The 12,500-nt window shown below is 43.4% G+C and overlaps 1 protein-coding gene across 1 annotated transcript in view; it reads left to right on the forward strand.

Moving 5' to 3' along the window:
• Nucleotides 1–12,500, forward strand: part of ush2a (Usher syndrome 2A (autosomal recessive, mild)) — a gene marked incomplete at both ends in the record, with an annotated part of 295,634 nt that overhangs the window by 60,679 nt on the left and 222,455 nt on the right. Inside the window, 6 exons of the mRNA XM_084054952.1 lie at nucleotides 507–702; nucleotides 1,224–1,255; nucleotides 4,787–4,994; nucleotides 8,760–9,043; nucleotides 9,688–9,913; nucleotides 11,409–11,546. Coding sequence (XP_083911078.1) covers nucleotides 507–702; nucleotides 1,224–1,255; nucleotides 4,787–4,994; nucleotides 8,760–9,043; nucleotides 9,688–9,913; nucleotides 11,409–11,546 — 1,084 coding nt within the window. The remainder of the gene's footprint in view (nucleotides 1–506; nucleotides 703–1,223; nucleotides 1,256–4,786; nucleotides 4,995–8,759; nucleotides 9,044–9,687; nucleotides 9,914–11,408; nucleotides 11,547–12,500) is intronic.

Raw genomic sequence — 12,500 nt, forward strand, 5'->3', positions numbered from 1 at the left:
AAAAGGTTAAGAAACATGACATATCTCTACTATAGTATATGCTACTATAAAATGTCTTGCTTTTAACTCATTCACTGCCAGAATTATTCTGGCTGCGTTTGAACACTGCCATATTTTTCATTGAAAAAAAAAAGTACTCAGGAGCCGAGATACAGAATTTTTAAGTTTTAAGTTAACAAGGAAGTGGATGGGAGTCTATATCTTCGAAAAATCATATCTCCTTGGTCTTTGGGTCAAAAAAAAAAAAAAAAAATCTAAAAAAAAAAAAAAAAAAAAAAAAAAATATTTTTAATTTTTTAAATTTTTAAAAAAGTCGTTTTAGTCGTTCTTGGCAGGCATGGCTTATGGACAGAAGTCGTTTTAGTCGTTCTAGGCAGTATATGAGTTAACCACATAATCCCTATTTTATACTTTATACTTAACATTTTTTAACATGTTTGAAGTTATAAATGTGAAAATGTTCGCCTGTAATGACATGACCAACCATATGTTTGTTTCCAATACAGTGCCAGCGATGTGCACCTCTCTACAACGACAAGCCATTCAGGTCAGGTGACCAGCTCCAGCCCATGAATTGCCGTCCTTGCCAGTGTAATGGCCACGCCCACTCCTGTCATTATGACCTCACAGCCGATGACCAACCAGATGAGCACTATCGGGGAGGGGGAGGAGTCTGTGACAACTGTATGCACAACACTACTGGTATGATGATGATGATGATGATGATGCACACTGCTGATGTTACACAGTAATGGTACCATGTTACAGTAACAGTGCTATGATGTACAACACTACTGGTACGATGCTATAAGTATACATTACAGCATGAACATGGCATGCTTCATACTATATATTTTTCTAATAGACTTATATAATTACATTCAGACTGATTTGCTGAAGAATCATTAACAGTGTACTGTAATCATTTTACATAGTGACCTCCATGTTAAACTTATAATCCTGTATCCCTTCTCTCTCTCTCTCTCTCTCTCTCTCTCTCTCTCTCTCTCTCTCTCTCTCTCAATCTCTGTCTGTCTCTCTCTCTCTCTCTCTCTCTCTCTCTCTCTCTCTCTCTCTCTCTCTCTCTCTCTCTCTCTCTCTCTCTCTCTCTGTCTCTGTTCTAGGTAAGAGCTGTGAGTTGTGTAGTCGACAGCTTTTCAGGTTGGAGGGATCTGATCCCTGGTCAGTTGATGTGTGTCAGCCCTGTAACTGCCACACCCCAGGAACAGTAAATGGCAGCCTGCAGTGTGATCAGGTACACACACACACACACACACACACACACACACACACACACACACACACACACACACACACACACACACACACACACACGCAGTATCTGCAGAAACACATTGTATGTATATGTAGGTACCTGCACACAGATACAGACGTACACACACACATTCCATACCGGTCATATTGATATATTGGTTGTGTTAAGTGTGTGTATTCCTAGCGCCATCTATCAGCCATCTGATGTAGGGGGAAGACACACACACACACACACACACACACACACACACACACACACACACACACACACACACGTGCGCAAGCATGCGTATATGCAGCTAGTATGTAAAACTCTCATTAACACACCTTCAGTCTCTGGAGAAAACACACACAAACATGGGCATGCATACATACACATGCACACTCACTCAGTGATGCATTGCACACACACAGAAACATACGTGTGCATACTGTAGGTGGTTATCAAACGCACTTGTGTTTATATGTGTGTACACAAAAACAAGTGCGCACACATGCTGTATATGGCCATAAACAAATCATTGACAAACTAATTCAACACACATGTTGAATTTGTTGAAACTCGCACAAAAGTGTGCATGCTTGCACACACGTGCACGCGCGCGTGCGCGCGCACACACACACACACACACACACACACACACACACACACACACACACACACACACACACACACACACACACACACACACACACACACACACACAAACCCAGATGTCAATAGAAACACTGGAAGACAAATTCAGAATCAATCCTGGGGTCAATTCCTAGCAGAGTGGGTGGAGACGGTTTTACATAAATTCCAACAATAGCCAATCAGACTCCTCCTCTCCAATATCCAATAATGTGTGCTTCTCGGTTGCTCTTCTTCTGCTGTCGAATAAAAAACACCTCAACACTGAGATACAGTGGTGAGGTGTCGATTAATCACCACATCAACATACTAATTAAACTGGAGGTTTAAACTGTCCTTTTGCAGTATAATTAAAGGAGTAATGCAAATTTGCTTCAAAACTTGTCTGTAAATCAATCTGTGTAGGCATTTTTTTAAAAGGTTGAAATGGGCCTGCCAACCTGTACACATCAGCATAGCAGGTACAGCATTTTGATATCATTTTGACATCAAAGTACGCTGGTACATGTTGACTCTCTAAAGTACACAAAACGCTTGTGACGTCTTGTGAGTTTGACGTGTGGTGCTCAAGTCTGTGCACTGATCTCTACCAGGAGGCATGCATGCCCTAATAATAATAGTCTGACGCAACCTGAGTCTTTCTTAATGTCTCTCTCTCCATATCTTTCTGTCTGTTTCGCTCCGTCTCTTTGTCGCTTGCTCTCTTGCTTGGCCTCTCTCTGTGTATGCGTGGGTGCATGATACTGTGTATGTCGTTGCGAGCTTTAGAAATCTCCCCAATGACAACAAAACTATGTACACAATGTCAAACGGATTTCTTAGTGAAAAGTTCCTTTTCTATGTAGATTATCATGTGTACACAGGTCATTCAGGTGAACTTAAAAAGAGTCTAAGGCACACCGTTCTTTATTGTATCTATGTGTATTTATCACAATAGGTTCAAATTGACATGTACACCATACTGACCACTGACAGATCTGCGGTTCTGGACAACCGTATCTCGATATATGTTTATCTTTGGGTGTATTGGTCTGTCTGGCGGTCCTGGACAACTGCCTATCCGACCTGACGCCAGGCACGGTACTCCCTCAGGCCTAGGCGACTCATGCACCATACAGACATGCAAACAGACATACAGAGATTTTGAACAATACTTGTAAGATTTACAGTATATATTGTGATAAATATCGGATCATGGACTTTGTATCGAGAGTTTTTGCAATCGTTACATGCCTACTAGCCACAGTATATAGTCAGGCATATCCCCAGAATGAAAATAAGTGTTAATGTAAGTGTTATCGTGTTGTAATAATGTACTGTAGGTGGTGGCCTGCTATTACTATGCTACTGATAGAAAAAAACCTCAGACAAACATAACTTATTTCTAATCCACAAAGCCAATAAGCCATATCAATAAAGAAGCCACAGAAGCCGAAATACAGTATACACTGTAAGCACTACGCGTGTGTGTGTGTGTGTGTGTGTGTGTGTGTGTGTGTGTGTGTGTGTGTGTGTGTGTGTGTGTGTGTGTGTGTGTGTGTGTGTGTGTGTGTGTGTGTGTGTGTGAGAGAGAGAGAGAGAGTGCACATGCGCATGCATGCATGACTGCCTTTGACTTTGTGGTGTCCATTGTAGTGTATTTGATTAGTGCTCCAGTGTTAATGAGAAGTTGAGGTTCCAGTGTTAATGAGAAGTTGAGGTTCCAGTGTTAATGAGAAGCTGAGGTTCCAGTGTTAATGAGAAGCTGAGGTTCCAGTGTTAATGAGAAGTTGAGGTTCCAGTGTTAATGAGAAGTTGAGGTTCCAGTGTTAATGAGAAGTTGAGGTTCCAGTGTTAATGAGAAGTTGAGGTTCCAGTGTTAATGAGACGTTGAGGTTCCAGTGTTAATGAGAAGCTGAGGTTCCAGTGTTAATGAGAAGCTGAGGTTCCAGTGTTAATGAGAAGTTGAGGTTCCAGTGTTAATGAGAAGCTGAGGTTCCAGTGTTAATGAGAAGCTGAGGTTCCAGTGTTAATGAGAAGTTGAGGTTCCAGTGTTAATGAGAAGTTGAGGTTCCAGTGTTAATGAGAAGTTGAGGTTCCAGTGTTAATGAGAAGTTGAGGTTCCAGTGTTAATGAGAAGTTGAGGTTCCAGTGTTAATGAGAAGTTGAGGTTCCAGTGTTAATGAGAAGTTGAGGTTCCAGTGTTAATGAGAAGTTGAGAACTCACATAACTTTACTTTGCTGTGTGGACATATTTTGTACATAGACAATTAGGCACATAGGGCTGCATGATACTGATGAAAACAGATATATTGTCATGTATAAATCAATATAACATCAACATAATATTGATAACGGTATCAATCACAATATTTATAATTCTCACAATAAAAATGTATAGGTTGAATATGATATGGAGTTGAGTAGGGAAATGACGAAGCAAGGCGGTGTGGAATTGCATGAGTGTTACACCATTGTGGTATTCTATTCTATTGTTTCTCATTGTATCAATTTGGCCAGTTTGCCAGTAAACAATTAATGTAATTTGTTGTGATCCAATTTGAATGGGAGAGGAGAGCGACAGCTCAAGGAGGTTCAAGGAGGGTGTGTGTGCATACAGTAAGTGTGTGTGTGTGTGTGTCTGTGTGTGTGTGTGTGTGTGTGGGGGGGGGGGGGTTAGATTTGCTTGGGTAAAAAAATATCTGGAGGAAGGCAGTAGGCTGGGCCCACCCTGCCCTATTCTCCCACAATGCACCAGCACTGCAATTAAATCATTACAATGTGATGTGTAAAGGTACCCTTTCTCTTTGTCTGTCTATCTCTCGGTCTCTCCCTCACCCCCCCCCCCCCCCCCCCCCCCCCCCATCCCTCTCTCTCCATCTCTCTGTGTCCCTCCAGGTGGGAGGTCAGTGCAGCTGTAAATCAGCAGTAACAGGGCGTAGGTGTGCAGAGTGTTTACCCGGCTGGTTCGGCCTGCAGGCCGGGAGCCCTGAGGGCTGTGTGCGCTGTAACTGCAGCCATGTCGGTACGGTGGGCGCTGCAGGAGACATGGAGCCCCTCTGTGACCAGGAGACAGGACAGTGTCACTGCAAGCCTCACGTCACAGGTAGAGAGAGAACAACTTCACTGTTACCAGAGCATATCCACAGACTGTGGATTAGTGGCTTCGTTGAGTTGCAGGATGCATTTTAAAAAGTGTTGCAGGTTGTCATGTTTTTGCTGAATGTTCACATTTTTTTGCAGAATGTTTGCCTAAATCGGCTGAATGTTCAACAATCATTACATGCCCAGAATAGGGACACTGTAGGGTTCATATGGTTAAACAATGCATTGCGTAATGAAAAAACTGAATTAAGTATCACTCTTATGTTGCGGTTGAAAGCTGTGTGGCAACAGCGTCGCCCACATGCGCCTCAGTGTTCATTTAACTCTATGAGAGTGTACACTCGCTAGATTTGTACACTCTCAAGAGTTAAATTAAAAGGATTTTACTATGTAGAGCATCCGACCTAGAAAGTAAAGTGCAACCACAAAAATGAGGCTGTATAATAATGATAACCCATTTCTGGATATAAATGATCAACCAAGAATACTTGTGTATGGCTACAATATGGCTAAGCATTAGTAATAACATATTAATAAATACATAGTGTGTTTATAACCTGTTCTTTGAATATAATAGTTTCTGTGGTCATCAGTAATCGGTAATAACATACAGTATGATATGGTCATCATCTCACACACACTAGCACACATGCTGGAATATACACTTATATTCACAGGCTGTGATGTGCACGCATGCATACTGTATACACTATACTCACGCACACTGTCTCTCTCACTCGCACACACACACACCTTAAAGTCTTCTGCTAGCCAGCCAAAATAAACAGGCTTTTCCTCCGGTTGGTTCTCGGTTAGTGATGAATGGTTTTAGTCTCTTCCATGTGTGTGTTTGAAGAACGGCCTCGTGTGAAATGCAAAACCAACCAGCAACACATCATGGTTACTGCTAAGCCGCTTTACAAAGTGTGTGTGTGTGTGTGTGTGTGTGTGTGTGTGTGTGTGTGTGTGTGTGTGTGTGTGTGTGTGTGTGTGTGTGTGTGTGTGTGTGTGTGTGTGTGTGTGTGTGTGTGTGTGTGTGTGTGTGTGTGTGTTTGTGTGTGCGTGCATGCATGCGTGTGCTGGTGTTTAATGGTCTAATTGGTTGTCATGTTGATTAGAACAAACTACTGCCTCTCTTCTTCCAACCAGAACCACTTCCTGTGTGTTTGTTCTGTCCTGTTTGTGCGCTCGCTCCCACAGGTATTTCTCTGAAATGAGATTTGATTATGGCAATTTATTACCTAGCTGATATTCTGAGTGGAGAGGCAGTGGTGGGAGCGCGGGCGAACACACACACACACACACACACACACACACACACACACACACACACACACGTGTACACACTCACTTCTAACAAGGTGCCAAAGTGCAGTGTGTTCATAATAGTGTCTGAAATGGTGATGCATGAGCCTGTTAACCAACTGGTCACTGATAAAAGGGCTGGGCCGTGTCCCAACACACACACACACGCACGCGCACGCACGCACGCACGCACGCACGCACGCACGCACGCACGCACGCACGCACGCACGCACAGACGCACACACACACACACCATGTGAGTTATATTGTATATTTGAATATATTTAAAAATCTATAAATAAGTACAATGCTTGGCAACATTTTCGATATGCATACGTAATTTCTAGGGAGTAATCACAGCTTTGCTTATGTCTGTAATTTCAAATTACTACCATGTTTAAATCTTTTTATTTATTCACAATTTCACTTCCAGGTAAAGTCTCTATCTCTTTGTCTCACTCACTCTCTCTCTCTCTCTCTCACACACACACACACACACACACACACACACACACACACACACACACACACACACACACACACCACTCACCCCTATGAAATATGATCTGTGCAGATAAATACATTCATATCTATAAATTCATTAAAGTGGGTCTGGGCAGGGAAATGCCAAGTGTATACTGCACACTAGGACACACACGCACGCACACGCACACACACACACACACACACACACACACACACACACACACACACACACACACACACACACACACACACACACACACACACACACACACTCGTGCACAGCCGTGCTGTATTGCCTCCAGGTTCCATTTAGGGACAGATTGCCTGTCATAGAATATGTATGGCATATTCAAATAAGCTCTGCCCCCCACACAGTACATTATATTATGTTATATTATATTTTAGTATAACAGCCTGATAACCTGATAACCTAGTACATATAAACCGGGTTTATTTTCAGTTGTTTTAATGGTTTTAATGTTTTTGACTTGGTTTTATCAGCTCGAAATAGGCTCTCCTTCTCCCTATGTCTCTCTCTGTTTTTGTGTGTGTGTGTCTCTGTCTGACTTTCTCTCTCTGCATCGGCAAAAGGGTGTTGTTTGGTTAAAATAGTTTAAAAAGTCGGGAAAGCAGCCTATCTTGTGTGGACTTTCCCTTTTTCTTCACTTGATTATTTTTGGGTCCAGCACCATGTTTAGAAAAACACGTGGGGATGTGCATATCCTACCCCTTTTTTCATACGAAATAGGCTCTCTCTCCATCTCCCCCTCCCTCCCTCCCCCTCTCTCTGGCGCTGATCACGCTCCTCCTCTCTCGCTATGTTCATATTCGTGACTCTAGCAGGCGTGCAGATATGACCATATATGAACTGGACTTCTGCAACACCTGACCCTCACAGCGGGTTCACACACTGGACGCAGAACCGTTGCAAAGCGCAGGGCACACCACACCAGCCAGTGTCCTTCCAGGGCCCATGTTTACCAATCGGACCTGTGTAGCTGCGTGGAACTCCACAGAAGTGCAGTGGTAGTTTCGGCATCTGTTTTTCGAGTGCCTTGCAGTGAATATGAGTCTATTTCACCAATGCGATAACACTAGGGGTGTAACGATACCTTTTAACAACGATTCGATATGTATCACGATACTTGGTTGTCGATACGATACATGAACGATACAGGTTAATTTAGAACGATACGATACGATAACACGCTTTCAGCCGGGGTTATTGCACTGACAACGCATCACAAAGTGTCGCAATAACCCCGCAATAACCCACGCAACGCCAGGCTTGCTGACAACGACGCACAACTATTTTCACTATGTGTATTTTTTATTTTACATGCCCCAAATAGAGACACCAAGGTTAATATGGTTAAATTAACACTCAGAATGTTACAGTCTTTCTAGAGATACAGGGTTTTCCATCATTAACAGGTGATGTGGATGGTCACAACTCACTGTTATTTTTACACCCCTCTTTAGATCTCTCCATCACTCCATCACTTTTTTTCTATCCCTTCATTCCTTTCTTGTAGTGATTTTATTTATTTATTTTCTCTCTCAGCGAAATTAAGTGTTTGGCCTCAGGTGAGCGATCCATCATATGTAGAGAGGCTGGCCCTAATGATGAACTACACTCACAGACACACTGACACATGGACACACACACACACACACACACACACACACACACACACACACACACACACACACACACACACACACACACACACACACACACACAAAGGGTAAACGCTGGTTCATAGAGGCCATATAGTGATTATTGTGTTAATTCTCATTTTCAATTTCTCTCTCCTCCTTATTTTTCTCTCCATTTTTCTCTCATCGTCCCATCCCCCACCTCTTCACAAGATCATTTAGTTCTTTATTCATTTCATATTTAAAAGTGTGATATTTATTGATATCACACTTTCCTTACATTTCTCTGTGTCTCTCTGTCTCCCTCTCTCTCCAGGCCTGTCCTGTGAACGTTGTGAGTTTGGTTTCTGGAACCTGTCTCACCCTGCTGGTTGCCTGCCATGCTCCTGTGACCCCGTGGGTTCGCTCAGTGTGTTCTGTGAGGTGGAGGGGGGGCAGTGTGACTGCAGGGAAGGGGTGGGGGGCAGGTCATGTGACTCGTGCTCCACAGACTCGTATGGTTTGAGACTGGGGGGATCCTGCAGGCCCTGCAACTGTTCCAGCCAAGGAACCGTACCTGGAACACACTGTGACCCACACACTGGACAGTGTGTGTGTAAGGTGAGTGTGTGTGCATTTGTGCATGTGTGCATGTGCGCGTGTGTGTGTGTGTGTGTGCGTGTGTGTGTGTGTGTGTGTGTGTGCGCGTGTGTGTGCGCGTGTGTGTGTGCATGTGCGTGTGTGTGTGTGTGTGTGTGTGTGTGTGTGCGTGCGTGCGTGCGTGCGCGCGCGTGTGTGTGTGTGTGTGTGTGTGTGTGTGTGTGTGTGTGTGTGTGTGTGTGTGTGTGTGTGTGTGTGTGTGTGTGTGTGTGTGTGTGTGTGTGTCTGTGTGTGTGTGCGCGCGCGCGCGTGTGTGTGTGACTATACTTGTGAGAGCCAGATGTCCCCAAAAATGTAGTAGAATTAGACAAATCTGCTGCATTGTGAGGATATTGTGGTCCCCACAGGAGAAGTTACATTTTGGAGCCAAGATTTCAATTAGGAAAAGATTCAGGTTGGGGTTCAGAGTTAGGGGTTTGTATAAAGGGTTAAACATGGCTGGAAAAGTGGAAAAATGTTAGCCTGCAAACCAGACGAATATGCATTGCAAAAAAAGATTTGCCTGCTGCGTTGTAATAGTCTGTCATAGTTCATACTGTACATAGTATAATAACTTAAAAATATTACATTCCCCCCCCCTTTTCTTTCTTTCTTCCCTGGTTCAGGACCACGTAGAGGGCCGTCGTTGTGACTCATGTCGTGGTGGTTACCACAGTCTGGAACGCCGTAACTCTCTGGGTTGTCTGCCATGCGTGTGTGATGTCAGGGGCACGGTGCCAGGCAGTGTGTGTGACGCTGTGAGCGGTCAGTGCTCGTGTCAGGAGGGCTTGGAGGGAGCGCAGTGCACCCGCTGTGCACAAAACTACTACAATAGCAGTTCACACACACTGGGTAAGAATGAACTTATGATGTCATAATTCCAGTTCGCACATTAACCTTTATTTAACCAGGTAGGGCAAGATTAAGAACACATTCTTATTTACAACTGTGGCCTGGCAAAAGGCAAGGCCTCATGAGGCAGAGGAGAAAGGAGGCTAAAATAAATCAGGTCAACAATCAGGTCAAAACAATAAAAACACAATTTAAAAACAGCACAGTGTAATAATTTACAGAACACAGTTACACAAAAACGCTTTACTGCAGAGCTGAATAGACAACAATCAGGGCTCACAGTCTGATGAACAGCAGCATTTGTCTTTGAGAATATCTATAACAGACACTTTAAAAGCCAACTTAGAAATGAAAGCGTCGGCTTGGGCCGCTGGTGTAGCGGTCCTGACAGCCTTTGCTGCATGTTACTCCCCATCTCTCTCCCCATTTCCTGTCAGCCTACGACGTTCCACAAAGGCATAAAAGCCCAAAAATAAATAAAAATGAAAGTGTCCAGCAGCAGATTGACACAACAACAGTTTTTCTTTTCTTTTTTTGGGAACCTTCAACAAAATCAAATGGGCAAGAGCGGGTGTTGTTTACAGAAGATGAGGTGTGCAGCAGCTGACACAGATAGGGGGGGCAGACCAAGGAGAGTTTTGTATATTAACATGAACCAGTGAATGTTTTGATGGGTGTGTAATGATGGCTAGTTTAGTGAGGAAAGTAGAGTGCAGTGGTGTGTTCTGAAGAAGGCATTTGTATCCAACCGGATAGCAGAGTGGTAGAGGACATCCAGCTTTGGTAGCGCGCCCTTGCATGCTGATCTGTGGATGACTTAACTATAATAATATACTGGGTAGGAATATTCTGTAAGACTTAACGGTAACACTTGCTATGCATCCCATGTCTATACTGCGTTATGAACATACTTATAATGCATTATAATCTGCTTATAACACAGTATAATTATACTTTAGTTATAAGAACGAATAAATACTCTGCTACACTGCTTTATAACAATAATCATAACACATTAGAGAGCATTTTATAATGATTCAAGAAGTCAAGTATATTTTAATACTTCAAAATTGACATTTATTTTTACAATGCCCATAGTGTATGATAATTATCATAGTTGTAATACATTATAACACATTTGTAATGGATTATAATCACTGTTATAATAAATGATAGTGTGATTATAAGTCAGTATAAGTAGTCGTTGGGTTACATTCCTGGAGGTGCAGGCAGAAACCTGTGTTATTTCATAAATTCAATGCTATATTATCTATTTACTTAAAGCACCCAATGCTCACTTATAGTCCCTCTATAATGCATTACTACAGTGACAGTGTTAACCAAGCAAGGGTTTAGGTTTGTCTCGTAGCAACATGGCAGCGTTTGGATGAATCCCTTCTATGATTATGCACATAATTGTTGTTTGCAGTCCAGACAGGAAGTGGAATGTGGGACCTTAAATATTAAGGTCTCTTGTTATGTGTCCTCCTCACAGAGGACATGTCTCACGGCTGTGTCCCGTGTTCCTGTGACCCCAGAGGGAGTGTGGCGGGGACGGCGTGCGACAGTGACACAGGACAATGTGTCTGTGTCCCCACACGCCACCAACCAGACTGCAGCAGCTGTCGCCCTGGTGAGAGACTGGCTTATGCTGTAGCATGGATGGATGGATGGATGAGTGCAAAAATAAATAAATAAACAAACTCTCATTCAAATTAGTGGATTGTTCAAGTGAATAAATGGGTTGATGAAATGATGAATGTGCTGCTACCATTGACTGGAATGACTTTAAAGAACAATGATGACCATCGGCTATTACTCTAATGTTCTAAGGTGTGTGTGTGTGTGTGTGTGTGTGTGTGTGTGTGTGTGTGCGCGCATGTGTATGCGTATGTGCGCGTGCATGCAGGTGCGTGTGTGCGCGCGCGTATGTGTATGCGTGCGTGCGGGTGCGTGTGTGCATGCGTGCGTTTGTGTGTGTGTGTGTGTGTTATCCTTCTGCCAAATATCCAATCAGTGATTGTTGCGTTGATGCCAGGACCCCAAAACTACTCCTTAGAGTGAAATGATGGAATCATTCACTCATCCCACTCTGATCTTTTGTGTGTGTGTGTGTGTGTGTGTGTGGGTGTGTGGGTGTGTGGGTGTGTGTGTGTGTGGGTGTGTGTGTGTGTGTGTGTGTGTGTGTGTGTGTGTGTGTGTGTGTGTGTGTGTGTGTGTGTGTGTGTGTGTGTGTGTGTGTGTGTGTGTGTGGTCAGTCTCAGCGGACTGGAAGTAGCAGATGCTGTATTGTGTCAGTAATGAAGATAGACCATCATGCTTACTGTAACACACACGCGCACACACACGGGTGTGAATGGATTAATACAATGGTGGCGGTAGTGAGGGGTGAAATGATAAATGTCTCATTCACCTCCGTTGTGATGCGATGACACCTCTGACCAGTAATGTTACATCCCAGTGTGTCATTGACTTTGCTAAAAGCGGCACCGACCAGCAGAACCAGTATAATGTATTATCACCCTGCTGGAGATGTTCCAGTTCAGATGAATGAACTGATGTGTCCACCAGCTGGCAGGTCCTGGAA

This window comes from Gymnoscopelus microlampas, assembly GCF_963454915.1.
Source record: "Gymnoscopelus microlampas genome assembly, chromosome: 1".
In the NCBI taxonomy this organism is placed as follows: domain Eukaryota; kingdom Metazoa; phylum Chordata; class Actinopteri; order Myctophiformes; family Myctophidae; genus Gymnoscopelus; species Gymnoscopelus microlampas.